Source organism: Telmatherina bonti (assembly GCF_933228915.1).
Source record: "Telmatherina bonti genome assembly, chromosome: 24".
Taxonomy (NCBI): Eukaryota; Metazoa; Chordata; class Actinopteri; order Atheriniformes; family Telmatherinidae; genus Telmatherina; species Telmatherina bonti.
Genome location: NC_136633.1, coordinates 21,944,667 through 21,966,903, shown reverse-complemented (window position 1 = coordinate 21,966,903; position 22,237 = coordinate 21,944,667). Strand labels below are relative to the sequence as shown.

The 22,237-nt window shown below is 42.2% G+C and overlaps 1 protein-coding gene and 1 long non-coding RNA gene across 3 annotated transcripts in view; one reads left to right on the top strand and one right to left on the bottom strand.

Moving 5' to 3' along the window:
* LOC306773844 (lysine-specific demethylase 6A-like) overlaps nucleotides 1-10,382 on the top strand; it is a 39,470-nt gene extending 29,088 nt beyond the window's left edge. For both annotated transcript variants that reach the window (XM_079263778.1, XM_079263777.1), the window contains 12 exons: nucleotides 63-946; nucleotides 5,124-5,253; nucleotides 5,356-5,461; nucleotides 5,541-5,746; nucleotides 5,864-5,925; nucleotides 6,010-6,084; nucleotides 6,184-6,447; nucleotides 6,526-6,713; nucleotides 6,787-6,928; nucleotides 7,004-7,130; nucleotides 8,793-8,963; nucleotides 9,217-10,382. In XM_079263778.1, the coding sequence (XP_079119904.1) occupies nucleotides 63-946; nucleotides 5,124-5,253; nucleotides 5,356-5,461; nucleotides 5,541-5,746; nucleotides 5,864-5,925; nucleotides 6,010-6,084; nucleotides 6,184-6,447; nucleotides 6,526-6,713; nucleotides 6,787-6,928; nucleotides 7,004-7,130; nucleotides 8,793-8,963; nucleotides 9,217-9,246 (2,385 nt within the window). In that variant the 3' untranslated portion in view covers nucleotides 9,247-10,382. The remainder of the gene's footprint in view (nucleotides 1-62; nucleotides 947-5,123; nucleotides 5,254-5,355; nucleotides 5,462-5,540; nucleotides 5,747-5,863; nucleotides 5,926-6,009; nucleotides 6,085-6,183; nucleotides 6,448-6,525; nucleotides 6,714-6,786; nucleotides 6,929-7,003; nucleotides 7,131-8,792; nucleotides 8,964-9,216) is intronic.
* Nucleotides 10,383-12,911: 2,529 nt separating this feature from the next.
* On the bottom strand, nucleotides 12,912-21,690 carry LOC306773934. The gene is made up of 2 exons (XR_013771820.1): nucleotides 21,559-21,690; nucleotides 12,912-13,316 (listed from the first exon to the last, which is right to left on the bottom strand). It is a non-coding gene; the product is annotated as an uncharacterized lncRNA (long non-coding RNA).
* Nucleotides 21,691-22,237: the final 547 nt, after the last annotated feature.

Genomic DNA, 22,237 nt, shown 5'->3' with positions numbered 1-22,237 from the left:
ATGTTAAAGGAGAAATCACAAAAACTTACATCTTCACTCTTATTTTTATTTATTCTCTCTAGGGGCTTCAGAAGGGGCGTGCCCCACATGCGACAGGCTCAAGTAATGAGGGGACTCCCTCTCACCCCCAGACCCCCAACTCCACTACCCCCACTCACCCCAACAATCAGGTTGGACATTCCACTAATGCCCCATCGCCGCGGCAGCAGCCTCATAACCACCTCCCTTCCCCTCCTTCCCTCCCCCACTCCTCTACCTCAGGTGGAGCAGGACTTGGCACGTCCGCTACCAAAGACGGCAACACCGCAGCCACTGTTGTCACCGCTGCATCCCTCGGAAACGGGGGCTCAGAGTGTAAGACGCCATTGCTGCTTCCATCCACTGATGGCAAAGCGGCCGAGGCGGACAGCCTAGCCAATCACGTCCACTCGGCGGATGGCGGCAAGGCGGTAGAAAGTGGTGAAAAGCCGAGCCTTAGCGCAGACAATCCCAGGCTATCTGCCCTGCTGGCGGGGGGAAAAGGCCCGGAGGAGAGCGAGCGGCCATCAGAAGGGAACGAATCCACGGGGTTGGAGTCCACAAAGAAAATCAACAACATCCACCCGGCCGCTATGCCCTCCACCCCCCATGCACAGGGCAGCTCAGCCGCCTCCTCACCCATCTCTGCCATATCCACCGCCACGCCGTCACCCAAATCCTCAGAACACACACAAACAGGCGTCCACAGTCCCACCATGACCACCCCCACTGCACCCGCTGTCAACGGAAACGGCAAAGGAGGCATCTCTGAGGACTCCCAAAGCCCACTGAAGGCCGATCCACCTACCACCACCACCACCTGTCTCAAAGCAACACCTCCACACTTACACGGCTCTTCCTCATCATCGTCATCGTCGTCTTCAATATCCATCTATCCCAGCTCCACAGACGTGCTGAAGGCCTGCAGGTGAGGCGGGAATGGTTTGGTTTTTCGATTGACGGGGTTTTCAGAGTGCGTTACAGACTTCAAACAATCGTCACACAGCAGAAAATAAACATAAATAACATTTAAAAACAAAAGATAAAAGAAAAATAAAGGACATTTGATACAAACCAGTGCTTGAAACACAATCCAGTGTTGCATTTCATGCTCAAAAGAAGCTGTGTAGACGGTGTTTCAGCCAATCTGAGGCTTTCTGGGAGTGTGTTCTAGACATGTGGAGCGTAGAAGCTGAATACAGCGTCTCCATGTCTTGTTCGGACTCTGGAAACAGACTGGATCTAGATGATTGGAGGAGTCTGATAGGTTTATTCTGGGTCAAGAGGCCACGGATGCATTTTGGTAGTAAAAACCATTCAGAACTTTACAAACCAGCAACAGAGAAGTTTAAAGCTATTAAACATGCAGACGCATAATTTACATGCAACACAAGTTACTATGACCCAAACTGGTTCCACAAGTAAGGAGCTTTAAAACCGAAGATCCTACCTACCATTCTACCATTCAGCTCTACAGGGAAAACATGGAAACATAAACTGAAGCTGGAGGCTTTTCAGTGCTGAAGTAACATACTGAGACAAGATGCTGCAGAGGTTTGTAATAATACGTAATACAAGAGTATAGATCTTATCCAGAGTAATTCCCAGGTTCTTAACTGGATTAATGGAAACCAGGGTAATGTTATGAACAGTGCTTTGCTGTGGTGCTCAAATTTATTTATAAAGCCCTTTAAAACAACCACAGAATATGTTGGAATAAAAGAGAAGAAAAAACCTTTATTTCCATCCATCCATCTTCTGCCGCTTATCCAGGGTCGGGTCGCGGGGGCAGCAGCCTAACCAGGGAAGCCAAAACTTCCCTTTCCCCGGCTATATTTACAAAAACTGCGTCGGGGATCCCATGGCGTTCCCAGTCCAGCCGAGAGATATAATCCCTCTAGTGTGTCCTGGGTCTTCCCCAGGGTCTCCCCCCTAGGGACATGCCTAGAACACATCACCAGGGAGGTCCAGGAGGCATCCAGACCAGATGCCTGAGCCACCTCAACTGGTTCCTCTCAATGCACAAGGAGCAAAGGCGTGTGCCCACAATGATGGAAGTGACGTGTCTATACTCAGGCAAGATGTTAGAATATCTTTCCAAGTTTTTATTTAATCTTTAATATCCTTTCTAACTGTTCCACTCTACTGGTCAAATCGCCAGGTAAAAAACCTTGAACACATATAAACAATAAAAGTAAACACGTAATTCACAATACACACAAACCACAGTCCTGACACCAGATTACTTGGCCTACACTAAAAATTAGCTTGACCACATCCAGATCACACATCTGTTAAAAGTACAAGCATTTACACAGCCCGCTTAACACATTAAAGCATCCAAATTAACCCCATTATTCAGGTACCATGATAACCAAAGCCACCTGTTTTCCTACACAAGCATTTCAGTCAGCACAAATACAGGAAAAATGTCACATCACGCTCTAATAATGCGCATATCAAACACACATCAAAAGTCCAAATATAAATATAACGAATGCCCTCACCAGCTGCTTCTTCACCCATATTGCGGGCACCAAACGCTCCTCGGACCAATCAGAACCAGCGCGCAACAAGCATCCCTGGCTCCGCCCCGAACTGCCGTTCCCAGCAGATCGGCGCGACATTCTCAGTGCTAAAAGAGAGATTTGAAAAAACAAGCAGTCCATTGAGCCACGATGGTCCTTTTAAAATCAGGAGGAGCAGAGTTGGCCACACTGAACCTTAAAATGGTAAAAAAAAAAAACCAGTTTATTAAAAACGGAGATAAAAGATTAAAACCCCATCCTCCAATCCAGTCCTCTAACATGCCCACTGTGGGGGGGTGGCGGTATATCCGAAGGCTCAGGACTGAGTAGCTGCGCCACAGGATCCAGAATGGCTGCTGCACTTCAGGCTCCTGGCCTCGCACTGCCAAGCCATGGTGGGATCCATCCTGACTGCTCCCTCTTCGTCGTCATCTTCCTCCCCCATTGTTCAGGAGCGTTTGTCCCTTCCTCCTTTCCTAAATGCATACCACTGGGACACTCACAGTGGTTCTTATTTAAAAACTAATGTTGAGGTTGACCTGGGGGGTGTGGGTATTAGTAGCACAGCAATCACAGGTTAAAACAATGACATGCAATAAAACAAATAAAACTTTTTTTTTTTTTTTTTTAAACCCCCCGTCACATATACATGCATACACTCATAATTACCTGCGCGCACACACACACACACACATTTATACACACACATACAGTTACAACAAAGTGCTTCAGATAATCAAAGCAACACACCAATGTATGTATGTATGTAGTATATCTGTGTGGATGTGTTTATATGAATGGAGGTATATGGAAATGTGTGTGTAAGTGTAAATATGTGAAAATAAATATAGACAGTAAACTCTAAGTATGTTGTGATGTGCAGCGACGAGAAAACGAGATGAGTAGAAAGGGGTGGGAATAGTAAGTAAGTGTGCACTTCTTCCTACTCCTTTTTGAACTCCTTTTGGATCACAAATTTATTTAATTATCAAACTGATGAGGAATTATTAATAATATTTGTTATTATTATTTTCCTCATTAGTATTTATATGTATGTATATACGTGTGTATGTACATATAGGTATGTACGTATATTTTTCTTATTTTCTTTCATTTGTTCGAAATAAACTAACACAAGAGAATAAAACAATTAAAAGGGAGATAATAACAAAAAATGATTTATTGTTTCTAAAAACAATTCTAAGGTCAATTTTGTTAAAGCATAGGGAAATATCCCGTCATCCAGGCATTTGAGACATTTTTTTATCAATAAAACTTTGTTAGTCATTCGTTCATGCGGCGATCCGCTTGGTCCGATTAAGGGTCGCTCGCGGAGAGCAGAACCCTGAGGAACCCCACAGCTTCCTCTATTCATACAAACGAGTTTTGCCTCAAGAACCAAACATAAATCTATCAGATGAATGTGACTTAAACCAGCCTGACATTTCTTCTTTTATCTCATCACAGCCTAACTGGTAAAAAAAACTGTGGATGTGATGGTCAGAGAGGATGTCTTGTCTCGCTGTTTGGTTCTACCTGTAGCTTCTGTGTAAATGAGAGCAGCATCCAGCATCAGTGGGTCTGTGTGGTTCCTTATGAGCATGTCTCCTCCCAGTGGAATTACTGTGCAAGTACAAAACCACCAGCCGGTCACGCTGGAACTGTTGACACCGAAGGCGGCTGAAGCAACTTGTTGCTGAGTACTTAGATTCTTCCGCCTAATGGCCTTTTCCACGTTTCTTTTAAAGGCGGTGGCAGCGTGGACGGTCTGATTTTTGTACGCACTTTCAGATCCAAAGATCTAAATTTAAAAAAAAAAAAAAAGGAAAGGATTTAGAAAATTACAAATAATTTATTTTTCTTTAAACTAAAAAAAATAGAATAAAGGTGGATCATTATGTTTGTTCCTGTTAACAAAAAACCAACAAAATGCCTGAAAGTGGTCAAAAAAATCATTTCCACCTGTCTCACACACTGATTTCTAACCAAAAAAAAAAGAAACACCACCCCGGACGTGACATAAATGACCGGTCTTCCCTCACCATTCTCACACTCATCAAAAAGCTAATAACAAACTTTAAATAAAAATCTATCTGTGTAATATAACCTAATGTAATAAAATATAATACAAAAAATAATTTAACTTCCATTTCTCATAAAAGAAAACAAAAACACATAAATGGCCTCCACATGGCACCTTTTTCTGTTGCCATCTGCTCCCTTTTTTTTTTTTTTTAATATATTTATATATATATATATATTTCACTGATAAAATCACACCTCACTTGTTGCTAATTAAGCTGGCAATCATAAATGGGGGGCTGTATATCCGGTAGGCTGTATATCCGGTAGGCTGTATATCCGGTAGGCTGTATTTCCGGTAGGCTGTATTTCCGGTAGGCTGTATATCCGGTAGGCTGTATATCCGGTAGGCTGTATATCCGGTAGGCTGTATTTCCGGTAGGCTGTATTTCCGGTAGGCTGTATATCCGGTAGGCTGTATAACCGGTAGGTGCTCCGTTGTCACCGCCGTGGTTGCTTTGCGTTAAACTCCCTTTCTGTGTTGCTCTTGTGCAGAAACTTGGGGAAGAACGGCCTTTCCAATAGCAGCATCCTCCTTGATAAGTGCCCCCCGCCACGACTTCCCCCGCCACCTTCACCTGTCCTGCCCAAAGACAAGCTAAACCCCCCCACACCCAGCATCTATGTGAGTATTTGGATAGAAATTAAGCTTTTTTTTTCCCCCTCCCACCGCCCTGCTAGCTACTTCAGTACAGCACGCTTCAATTTTCTATTTGTTTCCGTCCAGCTGGAAAACAAGAGGGACGCTTTCTTCCCGCCGCTGCACCAGTTCTGCACAAACCCCTCCAACCCCGTCACCGTCATCAGAGGCCTGGCTGGGGCTCTCAAACTGGGTAACATCTGTGTTCACGTTACCGACGTATTTTCGCAACGCAGAGTTTTGTGTCTGAAACGGTTTCCATCTCTCTGCAGACCTGGGTCTGTTCTCCACCAAGACGTTGGTGGAAGCCAACCCGGAGCACCTGGTGGAGGTCTGGACGCAGCTCTCCCAGCCCGCCGACGAGAACTGGGACCCGACCGGCACAAAGAAAATGTGGCGCTGCGAAAGTGCCCGTTCCCACACCACCATCGCCAAATACGCCCAGTACCAAGCCGCTTCCTTCCAGGAGTCCTTGAGGGTCAGTTATGCTTCGTGTCTTGTGATCTGGAGGAAAAATTCATTATAACTAGTGAAGGATTTAAAATAAAAAAGGACTATGAAGGGGTTTAATGCTGGTTTGATGGTCTGATTTTAGGAGGAGAATGAAAAGAAGGCACTTAAGGAGCCTTCGGACACGGAGCCAGCATCTGCTGAGAGGTATTTAGATGCAAAAACGGCGCCATATTTGTCACAAACTTGTCGTTCTACCTTCAGATTAATTGTAAATGCTTTCGTCCAAAGTGCTTCACGCAAAAGACGGGGACCCTTAAAACACATCAAGTTCGGAACAAACATCGACGTGTCGGACGAAAGAAAGTAAGTCCAGAGCTTTTTTTCTGCCTCCTTTGTTTTTGCGAGGATTCATAACATCTGAAATGAAAAAGCGCGGCGCTCTGATCAAACACCGTTCTGCAGGTGGAAGCAGCAGCTGCAGGAGCTCAGCAAACTGCCGGCATTCGCTCGCGTGGTGTCGGCCGGCAACCTGCTCAGCCACGTGGGTCACACCATCCTGGGCATGAACACAGTGCAGCTCTACATGAAGGTGCCAGGCAGCCGGATCCCGGGACACCAGGAGCACAACAACTTCTGCGCTGTCAACATCAACATCGGGCCCGGCGACTGCGAATGGTTCGCGGTGCCCGAGCCGTACTGGGGGGTGATGAGCAACTTCTGCGAGAAGTACGACGAACTTTTCTTGTCTCTTTTTTTGCTTTTACCGCCATTTCTTCTGCTTGACCGTGGTTTTCTCGCTTCCAGGAATAACATCAACTTCCTGATGGGGTCGTGGTGGCCGAACCTAGAGGATCTGTACGAGGCAGACGTGCCGGTTTATCGGTTCATCCAGCGTCCAGGTGACTTGGTGTGGCTGAACACGGGCACCATCCACTGGGTGCAGGCTATCGGCTGGTGCAACAACATCGCCTGGAACGTAGGACCTCTTAACGGTACGCCTGGGACGCTAGCGTCTAAAGCTTCCCTCCAAACTACGACCAAGCACTAACGATCGAATGTTTTCAGCCCACCAGTACAAGCTAGCTGTGGAGCGCTACGAGTGGAACAAGCTCCAGAGCGTCAAGTCCATGGTTCCCATGGTGCACCTCTCCTGGAACATGGCACGCAACATCAAAGTGTCCGACCACAAACTGTTCGAGATGATCAAGTGAGCAGCAGAAGCCTTTTCTTTCAGCTCAGCGAATCTTTTCTAAACCAGCACTGATTGGTGGCGTTGTTGCAGGTACTGCCTCCTGAGGACGTTGAAGCAGTGCCAGTGGGTGAAGGAGGCCTTGGTGTCGGCCGGCAAGGAGACCGTCCTGAGGCCGAGGACAAGGGACGAGCCGGCCCACTACTGCACCATCTGTGAGGTCAGTTAGCGCTTGAATATCCTGCAGTCTGCGAGAGAAATCCTCCCAGCAGGCGACGCTTGGAAACAAGACGCCACATTGGGTCACAGTCACTTTTTTTCATACAGAAATGTTCCATTTTCAGCGTGTATTAGTGTGATTTTTGGTTAAAACTCCATAAAGCAGGACCAGATCTGACATGCAGGGAATAAAAAAAAGACTATTTAAAACCTGACGGGTTCGCTAATGTGGGCTGTCTTCTGCCAGTGGTGCGATGTTAAACATCCACCGTTAACGCAGGCTACGATAAATCAGTTTTGTCGGTAAGTTTGCGAAGCCGGGAGAGTCTGTCCTACTTGATCAGGAACCAGATGAGAACTTTTCATGTTGAACACCCTCCCAAACACTTTAAAGCTTCTGCATGAGAAGTGAGATGCATTTTCGTCTGGTCCATTCATCCTCCACGAGAAGCTTCATCTGCAGTGGGGAGGGGTCACTGCAGGCGGTGATGTCGGCTTTTACGTGCAATGAACCCGATAATTTCATATTTAACTATAAAAACCTTTTGCACACGTCTCCGTTTGTGTGTTTTGATGCCACCTTATAAAAATGTTCGTACTTTCTCACCACCGCCATCAGCTGTTTTACCAAAACAATCCGTTTTACCTGCATCGGCAAAGTCGCAGAAGCTGCAGCTTTCCGCTTGTTAACCACACCCACCTTAAATATCCGACCAATCACACAATACTTCTCAGAGCCACACAGGAAAAAAAGTTCTGATTGTGTCTAACCGTCTTCAAACACGTCCGCGAGAACATAACGGTGCAATTTTCTTCTCTAAGACAAGACAAAAAACGTCTTAAAGCAGTATCTCAGTCCTCGTCCTCATGCGTGTTTTCCAGGTCTCCACTACTGAGGAACTTGAGGAGTTGGAAACTAGTACAACGTGCAGGGCAGTGGTGAACTAAACTGGGAGAGATTTCTGTGTCCTTGATGCTACATATTTTCCAAAACATGAATGCTGGAAGAGCAGAGAGAACCACTGGAGTGTAGAGGAGTACCATGTAAAGAGACATGCCTTTATTTAAAATGACAGAAATGACATCTTGTTTAGGTCTAAACTTTATGGGCGGGCTCTTTTCAGGGGCACATTCCGATTGGCTGGTGAGTTTTGGAGTGACACAGTTGAAGCCCAATGAGATGTACAAACACTTTCTTAGAAGTTTAAGTTTAAGTTTTGCTTTCAGATTATGGAACAAATCTAATTCCATAGTGTTTTCACCAGATTTGCTGGATCTCTGGTGTCCGAGGTCGTTACAGCCGATCACTTGCAATGAAACAGAATTATGTTACCCCCCAAAAAAAACAAACAAACCGAGTGTTTCTGCTCTAGTGGGCAGTTTTAGGATATATTGGAGTACATTTAATCTTTAATATAAACCCATAAGACAGATAAATCACTCAGATATTAGTCTATTGTGTAGGCATTGATCCTGGAAAGCATCCAGGCTGAGTTTAGTTTTTCTTTTAGCTAATTAAGAGCTATGCTAACGCACATTGTCATTTGGATTCTGAGAATTTGTCCTGTTCTTGTCGGCGTGCACATTCTCCAGAGCAGCTTCACGGTCTGTCTGCAGATGGCGAAGGAGTTGCATGGAAATGACTTTGCTGTTTTGTGTGCAGGTGGAAGTGTTCAACCTGCTGTTTGTGCGCCGCGAGCTCCTTTCCAAGAAGCAGTACGTGGTCCACTGCCAAGACTGCGCCCGGAAAGGCAGCGCCATGCTGGACGACTTTGTGGTGCTGGAACAGTACAGGATAGACGACCTGATGCAGGTCTACGACCAGTTCACATTAGTAAGTCATCAGTCGGAGGGAGATGTCTTCTTACGACGTACTTCTTGTCAACAACAAACTTGATGTTATGTAGACATTCTCGTTACAGACTCACTGCTCTTAAATTTCACATTTTAGCCTAAAATTAGTCTTAAAAAGTTAAAAATATGGAGCTTAATGAAGCCAGAATCTGTGTTTGAGCTGCATTTTAAACGCAGAGATTTAAGGAGAAATTGAAAAGCGTGTCTGATGGTGGTGTGTCGTCTCCCCCCAGGCCCCTCCTCTTCATTCATCTTCATCTTGACATTAGGCGACTGCGTTGTCCTCTGCTCTGGAGCCATGAAGCACGTTCAGTTTTCCAAACAAAAGAACAAGTGAACATCGACGTACATGGACCATTTCTGATATTCAGGAAAGCCAAGGCCCTCTCCCCTCCTCCCCACCCTCACCACCGCCCCTCCCTCACTTGTGTCTGGTCTCCATGGCGACGGCCGGAGGCTGAGGAGGCCGAGCGCGTCTGTCTATGCAACCCTGTTTTGAAGCGCCGGGGCCTTTCCAGAAGGGGGCGCCACACCCGGCTCGACAACAGGACTCGTTTCTCCCCCCCCCCCCTCTACAGACAATGGTTCAGTCCTGTTTTTTAATGGAGGACTTAATCACACACGGTTAGGAACAGGGAGGGATGTTGGGGGGGTGGCTAGGAGCGGGATTCTTTAAGCGTGATAAAAATGTTTTGTAGATACTTGTTAACTGTCACAACTGGCAACACAACCCCGTAAAGACTACTGAGTTGACAACCCCTCACCCTCTGTCCCCCCCCCCCTCACCCCGTTTTACTTTTCTTTTCTTCTTCTTCTTCTTTTCTATTCTGGTAACAGGATGAAACATTGGCTTTGTTTTATAGACCTCTCCCAGATTTGTCTTTTTTTTTTTTTTTTCTCCTAAGAAGCACTAGCTTAATTGTTCCTTTTTCTATAGTAGATAGTCATTTTAAAACTCTTTGGAAAGCAAAATCTCCCAAAAAACCCACAAAAAAACGTGTAATGTGAAGAGTTTAGGTGATTTTTCCTTTTTCTTTTTTTAAATGTTTTTTATGTTCTCTTTCTTTCTTTTTTTTTTAGGTATAAAAAAAAAACTAAAAAAAATATGAAAAAACTTACTAGCCAAGTCACAAAGAAAATGGGTTGCACATAGTTATGGAATTAAGTTTAATTTGTGATTTTTGTTTCTTTTTTCCTTTTTGTTTTATGTTTCTAATCTTGATGTAAATTTACACTATTTATAAATACATATTTATTGCTTGAAAATATTTGTTGATGGAATGCTGTTATTTTTTCCAGAGTACCTGCCATTAAATTTGAAGGAGTTTTGTCATTTTAACACAACTCCTCTTACATTTTCTATATATAAATAAAATTGCTTAGCAAGCATTGTACAGAAACGGACATTTAAAATTGTTTTATTGTTTGAAGAATGTTTTATGAGTCAATAAACACAAAGTTGTCAAATTATTCATGGTTTTTTTTTCCTTTTAAACAGCACAAAACATCATTTTCATGGGTTTAGGACAGAAATGGAGTTTAGGTCTGAAACCCAGCAGACAATGTAGCTGTAGACTGACACACACAGAATCCTACACTGTATGCCAGGTTCACAACTAACCCAGTGTCAGGCTTTTCCCTTCATTTAGATGAGCGTTAATGATGCAAACTCCGTAGAAACGATGAGTCAGGAAGCGCATGTACACCAGGAAGCACTCGCATTTCCACATCTCTGATTAGAAGGTGTCAGCAGAGACCCAGTAGCCAGATGTAGCTGCTGCCAGCCCCACAGGATCTACACTGACTACTGAGCAAGCGCTGGGCACCCGCTGCTTCTGGAGCCAAAACTGCAGCCTGTCAACTGCAATCCAGCAAAGACGGGGAAATAATGAGGAGGGGAAAAAAAGGACTTTACGCCGAGTCCACCACTGATACAGCACAGGTGAGAAACCTTGCAGAAGTGACAGAACTTCCTTTTTTCACATAAGCACAAAAAAAATACACAAGCGCTTGTTGAAATGTACAGAAATACAAGAAAAAAGTGGCAAACAACACACTACTCAGACATCCTTTTCTACTTGCAATTTCCTTTGTGGAGAAAGTTGTTTGCTGGAGACCATTTTCTATACAAGACTCCAGCTATGCAGGACTAATAAGACCATGTTCACACTTCCTGCCACATCCCAAGTGAGAATATTGTTGCTGGTGCTCATGCAGTGGAAAACCCAACCATCAGTGTGCTCCTATGTGACAGTTGCTGTGAATACACTGCCAGGCAGAAGTTTGGACACACTTTCCCATCAAATCCAGTGGGAAAGTGTCCAAACTTCTGATTGGTGCTGTAGATTTAGTCTATTTCTGGGTCTGAACCTTGACAGAGTTGTGTTTTTTAAGTTCCCTTCCAGTTTGTGAAGGCGCTCAGAGCCGAATGGATCACAGAAGTATGAACTGTTCACGCAGAAGTTTGGCTTTGGTTGTGTACCTGCTGGTAGAGCATGTTGATGTATTCACCTCCGTTATTCTAAAGCATTTATTTACGATGAGTTGCTACCAGTTGCCTTCAGGGGTGCCAAATCTGCCTTCAACAACGCACTGTGGAAAAGTGGGCAGAAAAGACCACCACAGTCTAAAGCAGGGGTCTCAAACTCCTCGAGCGCTACTGTCTTGTCTGGCTTAAATTATTGGGTCGTTTAAAAATTGATAAGCTATCAGCCATTTTATTTGGAACTGAGAGGTGATGGAGATTTTTCTAATGGCTCTGGGATGAACTTCCTTTACATATAAGACAAGCTCCCCTTAAGTCGATGTTTTTCAATCTTTGAAAACACACTTTTATTCTTTCGGTTTTGACCCTGTGTGAGTTTCACATAGCTTTCATGGTTTCCTTTGTTTTTAGTATTTATATTGATTATCTCGTTCCTGTGTTTTACTTGTGCACCAATTTGGTCAAATGTGTGTTTTGTTTTTCAAGTAATTATGAATAAATGTGATATGGTATGGTAAGTGTGTTGGGGCAGGAAAGCATCTAAAACCTGCACAGTGATAGTGCTATGAAGACTGGAGTAAAGACAAAAAAAACCTAAATATCACATTTTCAATTGAACAGAAAGCAAGACGGTACTCTGGTCAGATGGGACTAATATTTAACAAGAAACTGCAACCTTTGGTGAAAACCCAACACAACTTACTACTCTTAGAAAACCATTCCAGCATGGTGGCAGCAGCATCATGCTGTGGGAAACCAATGAATGATAGATGCAAAGAAAAAAAAAAGAATTTGTTCAAGAAAAACCTGCTTGTCTAAATAAATATGTCTGTGAGACTGGAACGGAGCTTTACCATATACAATGACTTAAAGTGTGGTGTAGCAACTCAAGTTGTTGGAGGGGAAACTTACATGTTTTGGAAAAACCTTGTCAAAGCCCAGACCTCAATACAAGACTCTGCTACAACTTAAAAATGACTTTTCATCAATCTATAAAGCAATGATGCCCAAGTCTGGTCTTGGAGAGCTCCCATCCTGCAACTTTTCAATGCATCCTTTCTCCAACACACCTAAATCAAAGGAATGCTTTGTTAGCATCCCTCTGTACAGCTAAATGACATACAGATGAAGGAATTCAGGTATTTGATTTGGGTGATTGGGAGACGAGTTGCATCGAAAAGATGCAGGATACTAGATCTCGAGGACCGGACTTGGGCACCCCTGCTATAAAGCTTCAAGAAGCTGAGCACTATAAAGTTGTGAATGGTTTTTTTTTTTTTGTTTTTTTTTTTTTAATTTTGTGTGTTTCATATCTAATAAACATATTTCTCCTTTTTTTTATCATGTGTGTTGATCAACTGATAATCCTTTAAACCGATTTAAAGCGAGTTTCTAAACTCACCATAAATCCATTTAAATTTAAGATTGTGCAGCGAAAAAAGCTGAAGTTGGTGCATGTTTTACTTCTTTAGGGCACTGTTTAACTGAAGAACATGACTAGCATAACATATGATGTGGAGGGGGAAAAATTATCTTGAAAACTAAACAATAACAACTGATAGCATGGGTTCCATTAGCATGCAAATGTTAGCATTTAGCATAATGAAATGGCTTAAGAACTTTTGACCTTGTAGAAACACTAAATGACAAAAGTACATGTTGACATCGTCCTCAGCTCCCCTTGTCTCCCACTTTGTCTTCCAGGGCTAAAAAGTCTCTGTTGCTCCAAAGCTGAAAATAAAATGACTGAATGAGCCTAGCCGGCGGCGTCCATTTTGAATGCTGCAAACGGACTCTGGAGGACGTTTCCTTCACTTATCCTTGAAGAGTGGTCTTCAGTTTGCTCTTCTGGAAAAGAAAGATAGAGGCATTTAGGTAAGAATGAAGACTGAAAAAATATCAAACATGGAAATGAAGCTTAAATGTTAGCTAACAGATAGTTTTATCCTGTTTTGCTGCTTTTTCAAAAGCGTTTTGACACCCAGCTCATACTTTCAGTGTGATGGAGGCAGACAGGAATAAAAAAACAAGTGTGGGTTGAGAAATGGTGCTTCTTGGAAACTAGATGGCAGTTTTTATGTAAACGTGAGTTAAAATAGACGAACGCTTCCTGTTGGTTGTAACGACAAAGGCAGGAAACTTGGTTTTTGCTATACAGTGACAACATGCTGGAGGGGAGGAAGGGTGAAAGTGGCAGAATAGATGTGTAATTATTTCCCTCCATTCATCAGTTTTGGGTTTTTGCTTACTATATTGTGCTGGTATGCTTTACAAAAGGTGTTTTATAAGGTCTGTGCTTGAAAATGATGGAATATTTAGCTCTCTTCTTCCTGTATTTTCCACCTATGTTTTCAGTGAAATCTGGCAGAGCTCCAGCAGAGTGGTATGTGAACTCCACTTGGCCTAAACCACCAACACCCCCCCACCATCCTCAAATCCCAACCGCCTAACAATGTCTCCCTGTGTTGCAGTTGGAGGGGGAAAAAAGAAGAGCAAAAAAAAGGAGTTAAACCATCAGAGTGATCAATGCCCTCCATCCTGAGCCCCTTTTTCCTTCCTCTCTGCTGTCTCCATCCCTCCACTGCCTGCTCTGATGTTTCCGTCTTTGTGAGAAGCAGACAGGTGGCCCTGACTGCTAATTTTAACCAGGCCGATTGTCTGCCTGCATTTCCCACAGCTATGTATAGACACCCGTAATGAGACCAAGTGGGCCAGAGTGCGAGACTCGCGCACCTACAAACACACAAACATACCGGGCCCTGACCTCAAAAAATTGTCTGACATGTCCATTCATCCACTCCCACCTCTGTCGCCAATGACTCCTTCCTGATTGGCTGTTGCTCTCAGCCAATGGGGGAGCTCTGTTCTGCCCATTCATAAAACCCAGGGTCATTGAAGATAATGTGGTATTAAGGCATGAGCAAGGAGGAGGGGTAAGCCCACAGTTTAGTTTGCACAATACAATCCCACCACATGTTGCTAATATAGAACATACACATGAAGGAAAAACAATGAGATGGTGCTTTCTTTGGGTTTATTACTGACATTTCCTTCACTTTTCCATGTAAACTGACCCTGTGATATCAGAAAACTTTCTTTTAGTCTGGAGATCTTTTAATAATGCATACATTTTCGGCTAAAATCGAGCCACTTTTAGCTGAATTCTACCCTTTTTAAAGCAGTCTTGTTGACACAGACACAACATTCCTGTGTTTAATAAGTAATGAACCAACAAACTTCTAGACCTTTTTTTTTGTTTGTTTTCTTAGCCTATCACTCTAAGCCCCTCTATCCGTCTCTCATGTTTTACTCATAGGTGCGCCATTGTTGTTTCTTCCCCTGTAATTACCACTGGTTTCCAACTTTCCCCCCTCCCAGGGTTTATATATAGACATGTGCAACTGTGTCAAAGTGACTCATTTATATGCAGCCTTCTGTTTGACATCCAGAGCAAGGGGCCCATAGGTAAGAGGAAGGGAGACAAGGGGCAAGCATTCATACACACCAAGTAGTTCCTCAATGACATGGAATTTAGTTTATACTTTCTAATTATGGACAATAATTATACATATATATCAACAGACTGGATGGAAAACCAGGGCAACAGTTTAATATTTAGTAGAAGAAGGTACATTGAGGATTTCCTTATTTATTGGTAGAAATCATTCCCTGACAGTTAGGGTACAATCTTATTCCTAACAAGTCTCTGTTAAAACGCATAATACTGCACTCCATATATCCACTCCAAGCTTGGAAAATGGTTTAAGCTTCTTCTGCCCTACATCCTAGACGTCTCCTCTTCAATTCTTCTGGATTTGGGGTCTTATTCTGGGCATTACTTAGGCTCAACCAGCCTCTGAGGGAACCACATTTATGTTGACATGGTTACTCATCATACAGAATGTAAAAAATGGAAACAGGATAGCATCCAAACCAACCAAAAAAGCAAAATATCTTAAATCAGTCTTTAACCAATAAAACTCCTGAGCATGATCACTTATTTTGTCAACAATTTAGGTGATCTATGTAGGCTTTCTAGGCATTTATATTTAGATGCTTTACAATTCAGCTAAATGTTGTTTGTTCAGAGTCTATATACTAAATACACAATGCGTGATCCATTATATCATGAATATTAATCACATTTTCAAAAGAAAGGGGGAAAAAAACCACATGCAATCACCACTATGCAGCCATGCAACTTTTATTGTGACATAGAAATCATGATAGTACCACTTCCTGTCAAACTTTCAACCAATCAGATCGCCAATATTTATGGCAATGTCTCATCAGGAGCCGCCAAAGATCAACAAGTGACATTAAAGTTGGATGTCAGTCGGAAAAGAACCAAAATAGATGCTTTTCTATGCCTGGAATTAAACAAAAAAACATTTTTGATGCACAGTGGTGCAAAAATAAACACTTGGTTTTGTGAAAATAGTAATAGTTGCATATATAACTTTAAATTACTTGTGGAAAATTATGTAAATAGTGTCTGTTGTGTTTGTTTAAACGAAAATATTTTCTCTCAAGACAGCCAAGACTTTGAGAGAATAACTTACAGATGAGAAAAAATTAGTTGATCTCTGTCTTTGGTCATTTTTTTACATTTAAAAAAAATGACCAAACTTTTAGATTTTAATTAAAAGAAAATTTCACAGCACAGCAAAACACATGACTGCAGCTGTTAAAACAAGCTGCCATGAATTCCTTCTGCTGATCATTTAATCAATAATAATTAGCAATAAATGATTTTTAAAATGGGTTTCTTGACAAAATGAAATTAAATTTAATTGAAAAATACTTTAGTGATCCCAGAGGGGAACTGAAATTAATATATGAATACAAAACTAATCAAAATATGCATCAAGTTAACAATAAAAGGGGAAAATAAGTATATTGTTTTGAGATATTAAAGTAATTGAACTAATTGGGTCTCATCAGAACTACGTAATTGTGATTTTATCCAATGTATCATCGTGGTTGACGCCCATAAAACTGAATGAAGCTGATGCCATTTAACACACAAAACTAAAAAAAAAATCAACTGTATTTTTTTTTTAAACAACAGACAGAAAATGAATTAGATATAGTGTGAATGATAAACTCTGTCCTCTTGGTAGAAGCTACTGGGGGAAACTTTGTAAATGAAGAGCACGGCTTCATGATGTTTTAGGAAAGAAAAAAATCAAACTTTTCCTTTTTAAAATGATTTAAAAAGAAAAAGAAAAAAACAAAACAAAAACCCTTCCCTCAGCTCCAAAATGTAAACTGTGGTCTCCATCGCATGATGGCGGGGCATGTTTGTGATGGGCTATGCCAGACAACAAAAAAGGAATGAGGTGCTACCCGTTGCCACGGTAACTGAGAGTAATTAGCACAGAGGAAGAGGGAGAACGGTCTGGCATGAACTGGATGTTGGGCTGCTTTCAGGAAGAGGGAGGGGATGAAACCACGGGCCAGGTTTCAGGTGTCGCTACACACACCATCACGCCAACAACAACTTCTACGCCGACTCCATCTTTCACCAGTTTGATTGAGAAATCGCCACATTTCGCAGGAGGAAAGACAGACTTCCTCACTGCTGCTCTGTTCAGCTGCACCCCCCCCCCGCCCTCCTCACCACCCCACCCTCCCAAAGCCCTCGCTGCTTGTTCTTTTGGAAACTACATGAGGGAAAGCTGGGTTCAGCTGTTGATCTGGATCACGCTGCTACAGTCCCCCATGTACGACGGACGTGTCCGTCCATCTGTCGGTCATGTGACGTTACTTCCCCCCGATGTGTCGTTTGTTTGCTCCAAAGCTGCTTTTGTCAAAGACGGAGACAAAGACTCTGGAGGAAAGAATCAGAGTTTAATAATATTTAAATCTTTTTTTTACGTATTTAAAAGACATAATTTATTGATTTTAAGTCATTCTGTTGCATTGATTGTCTAAAACAAAGATATTTTCTAAGGCTAGCCAAGTAAGAAGAATGATTATTTCTAAGTGTATGAGACGCTCATGTTAACTAGTCGTTATCTAAATCAGGGCCACCCTAAGACTTTATGGGTCCTTGGGCATAATCAGATCTCCCCCCCCCGATCCCATTGCGCTTTAGTATTACATTACTTTACTTGATATTTTCATACACTGTAAACGTTATACACACCCATTCATTTGCCTTATTTGTGTTTTTAACTGTATTTGGAAAGAAAATTCAGGAAAAATGGATAAATTTGCACATTTCAGTGTTCAGAATGATAATATGAGTATGGCATCCTCAACTTGTATTTGCGCCTACACTGGATGTAGCAGCTCCCAGCAGGGACACGGCCATTAAAACAGTATGAAAAGTCAAGTTTTTTAATTCATTTTATTTATTATTATTTAATCATATTTAGCCAGGTCAAGTTGTCTTGATGAATGGATCCCAAGAGACCACTTAGTCTTGACCTGGCCCTGACTGAAATGTACAACATAATACTATGTTTGCTAATTGAATAATTTATTTAAAAAAAAAAAAAAACAACAGCATTTGCAGATCAGATATTATAAGATGATATTTGTCATAAAATGGTATATTCTCTCTTTTTAATTAATTTTATGTTTTCTAGCCAAGAAAGATTTGGTTTATGAGGTTTAACCACCAAGCTGCTTCACCACTGAATCCAAATTCCTTGTTTACTCTGTTAATCCTAATTTCTCACATTTAAAGGTACAGTGTGTAAAAACAGCTAACATCTAGTGGTGAAGATGGGCATAGAAATGACTTCAAATGACAAACACAGTGTAAATAGATTTATTTAAATAGATGTAAATAGTGGCAACATTTTTCAAACCCAAAAATCTTTTAATCTAAGACTGGAAATGAATTTTTATTGATTGGATCCAGTGGTTCCTTTTAAGGCGTTACTTATCCCAAATACTATAGTTAAAAAGCGCACCCAATAGTTTGTCCCTTCAGAGACACCGTAGAAAAATCGGTTGCACAACTATGGCAGCTGCCATGAATGTTGGATGATAAAAAATGTCTTTTATTCTAAGGGAATAAAAATAAAACATAATTATTTTATTAAAGTGATTAGACACAAACAGAAACCCACTTTTTAATGACAAATTAAATGTTTATGTAACTTTTGATTTTGTTAAACACTGCACCTTTAATCTTTATACAAGCTTTTTTTTACTCATTCAAATACACAAATGATCTATTTTAATTATTTACTAGTTTGATTTTTGAGGATTTTATTTCAATTCCTCCTTCACTAATTCATTGTTGATCAAACACAAAAGCATTTACGCTTATCTGCTATAATTGACAGTTTTCAGAGTCCTTATACTCTAAACTCAACTTATCGATCAATCAATCAAAGATATTTTATTCATCCCCGAGAGGAAGTTCAAGGTTATCATGATACTGTTTTCCACAATTATCCTGCTTTAGATCCACACACTTGGTGCAGGTGTGTAACCACGTTCATGAGCTCTTAATTTGACACCTGACACTGAACTTTGCACCAGCGTTCACCCCCTCTCCGCTCATGAAGCTGTGCGATCAATCCTTAACAAATCTAACCCAAAATACAATCTCCGATAATACAACGCTGGTGCATTTCCACCCCCACACACGTGCTCCTAACACCCACACATTTGGAGCACAATTTGCCCCTGTTCTTCAAGCATCAAACGTCTCCTCAATCACTCTCTTCCCCTGCAACAGCTAATGGCAGCTGGGAGCCCACAAACGCTTTACATCCTAAGAACAATTATGCAGATGTGTCCTAAAACCACTTTGGTGGTATAATCCAACAATCAGTCCATTATAGTAATTGTCGTTAGTGAGTGGGTGATTATGGCCTCGATGGAGATGCTGAAGAACAGACAGAGCTCCGCTGGTTTTATGCAAATCTGACAAGCTCCATTTAACGTGTCACATGTATTCCCGAGGTCTTGGGGCCGGGGACAGTGTGTGTGTGTGTGTGTGTGTGTGTGTAAGACCACCTGAGGATTTCCAGGAAGATTCTTTCTAATAGACGTGCACATAAATGATCAAAAAAAGGAAGGTTTGGCTATTTTATTTTATTTCTTTATTGCCAGCGAACAACTTTGTGCATTAAAAAGTTTAGTATATGTAGAAAAGTAACGGCTGTATGACCAGAATAAAACTTTTAGATGTTGATCTACACAGTTAAACTGAGGTTGATCTACAGTTTCTGGATAGCCAGTGTTCCTCCTCAAGAGAAAGTATCTTTGTATGTTCTTGCAATTTGGTGTAAACATATTCATTTTCCTTTTTAACATATGAAGCAAAGGTTTATCTATAAAGTACATGTACTATGAATGTACTTGAGTGTGCGGGCCAAACAGACGAGACGTTTAATTTGGGACGTTTTTCCTTCTCATTTGGCATCACCTCCGTCTCTGGATTTGTTATTTCTAGATTTTATTAGTGCTGAAATCATCTGTCCAGTTTGTCCAGTGAGACATCAGCTGGGAGCTTGGGGGGTGTCATGAGGGGGGCAAGGTGTCAGCAACTCCAATAACATGGCTACCTTAAAGAGGAAGGCAAGGAATGTATCCTAAAATCAACCCCAGTCCTCCTCCTCCTCCTCCTCCTCCTCCAGTCATGGGTTCTCTGCTGGGTAATCGCATACCAAAAACACAAGAATTTCCCCCTCTCTCCTCTCCAGGCAGGGGCCACCCCCCTCTCTGGTTCCCCCTGCCTCCATAATGTTAAGCAAGTGGGAGTTCAACAGGTTCAAACCGGAAGCTTTCCAAAATAAAAGCTTGTCAATCTCTTTCAGGACGCAAAAGGCTGAAACTAAAATCAGGCCACAAGATTGTCTGATCTTTGGTTTATTCTAAATGATAGGAATTTTAACATTGAAAGGTCTTACAAGTAAGTTTGTGTTTGTTTGCCTTAACTTAATATATAATTTATAAACCGTTAGGACATTTTAATTCTATAGTTATTTCATTTTAATTATTTAAGTTACAGGTCAACAGTCAAGAAGATTTAGCTTTGTTTGAAAAAAAAAAAAAATTCTACTGAGAAAAAGTGAACTTTCAAGATAGGTTAAGGCTTAAAATAATCATCTTTTCAGATTAGTATTTATTACATTTTAATCATTACCACAACAAATAAACACAGTGGAAGTTCCGCGCATTGGATCAGGATAATTTCAAGTTAATTCAGTAGATTTTTTTTCTGGATATGACAAGTTACAAGTGTTTATGCCTCATTAATGTGATAGAGAGCTTTGGTTTTTATTGTAGGGAGATTTGGGGGGGGGGGGGGGGGGGGGGGCACCGGAAGTACCGGCGTGAGCGCGCGGGCTTGACGCCGCTGGCAGCCGTTCTGAGAGCGGCTTTCAGAGCGATTCCCAAACTGCTCCTAATGTGAAAAATACAGAGAAAAACGCCGGGCACATTCCTGAGACGTCCATGCCCGACCGAGACAGACACAACTTGTCTGTTTTGTGTGCGTGCATGCAAAACCGTGCGTCCCTGCGGGGGTGGAGAGCTTGGAGACCACACACTTTGCGCATTGCTCTCTCCCCCCCCCCTTCCACCTCCCCTGCACACGCATAAATGGGACCAAGAGCCGCACTTGGACCTGAAAGTACCGCAAACAGGTCAAGTTGTGGAAAAAAATTAAAAGAAAAGTGAGCCCTCATCAGTGCAGGAGATGTGCTTTGCGGCTCTTAAAAAAAACACAGTGCGTTAAATTTCCAGAGAAACCCTTAAAATGTGCTCCCAGAAAACCCCGCATGGCCAAAAACCCCAAAGTAGAACCGAGATGATGAGGAAGACTCCATCCAAGTAACGCCACTAATGTTGAATTAAAGCAACGATCCCGAGGTGTTTGTCACGATTTTCCAGCCCGATCGCACGCGGCGTTGCGCAATCTGCACGGAAAGCGAACTGCGGACTAGTGGCGACGAGCGTGGAAAGAAAAAGAAAAAGAAAACTCTTAAAAGTTCCCTTTCTCCAACACGGACTGCAACAACGACAGGACCGAGGTTGGAGAAAGTTGTTAACCCCCCTCCCCTCCTCTTCCCCTCCTCCCTGGAGATAAAGTTCCGTATGAAAAACTGGCTCCACTTACCGTGGCTGCGTCTGCTGGCCGCATGTCCCCACGAGAGCGTGGTGCGTGTGTGTGTGCACAGGACGCATACCATACCCACACTAGCAGTCGGAAGCGCAGCGCGACACGTCAACGCGTGTTGCCTCCATATCATGAGGGGGATTCTTCAACTGCTGCTCGGCGCAGGGGTGCACAAACTACGGTCCGGGGACCTTCGAGGGACCCCAAATAATAACAATTGGGTTTAATATGTTTTAATGAAGTGCAACAAGCCACAAGTGGCTGTGACGCAGAGGTGCGTGGGGGGTTCTTTTTTTGTCAAGATTTCCTAAGAATATTTTAGATAAATTTAGGGAATTTGATGTTTTACTGAATACTTAAAAACGTTTAAACAATGATATTAATTACCTGTATAAAAATGGCATCGCGAGGCTGATACTTGGGTACTTTTTCCATTTGCTTGGCTGTGTAACAGATATGAGCGTCCGGATAGTTCAATGTCTCAGATGTGCTTGTGGACACTGGTTTGTAAAAGTCAAAATGGGGGATATTAAAGATTCTTCATTGTTTTAAAACCATTTTCATCCACCGTGTCGTTACGGATGACGTATCTGGATATACGTGGATGCAGGTTTGAAGCTTTAACATACAAGTTTAACATGCAGGCGAGTCCACGAGTGATTATTTGACTCTTTTATTC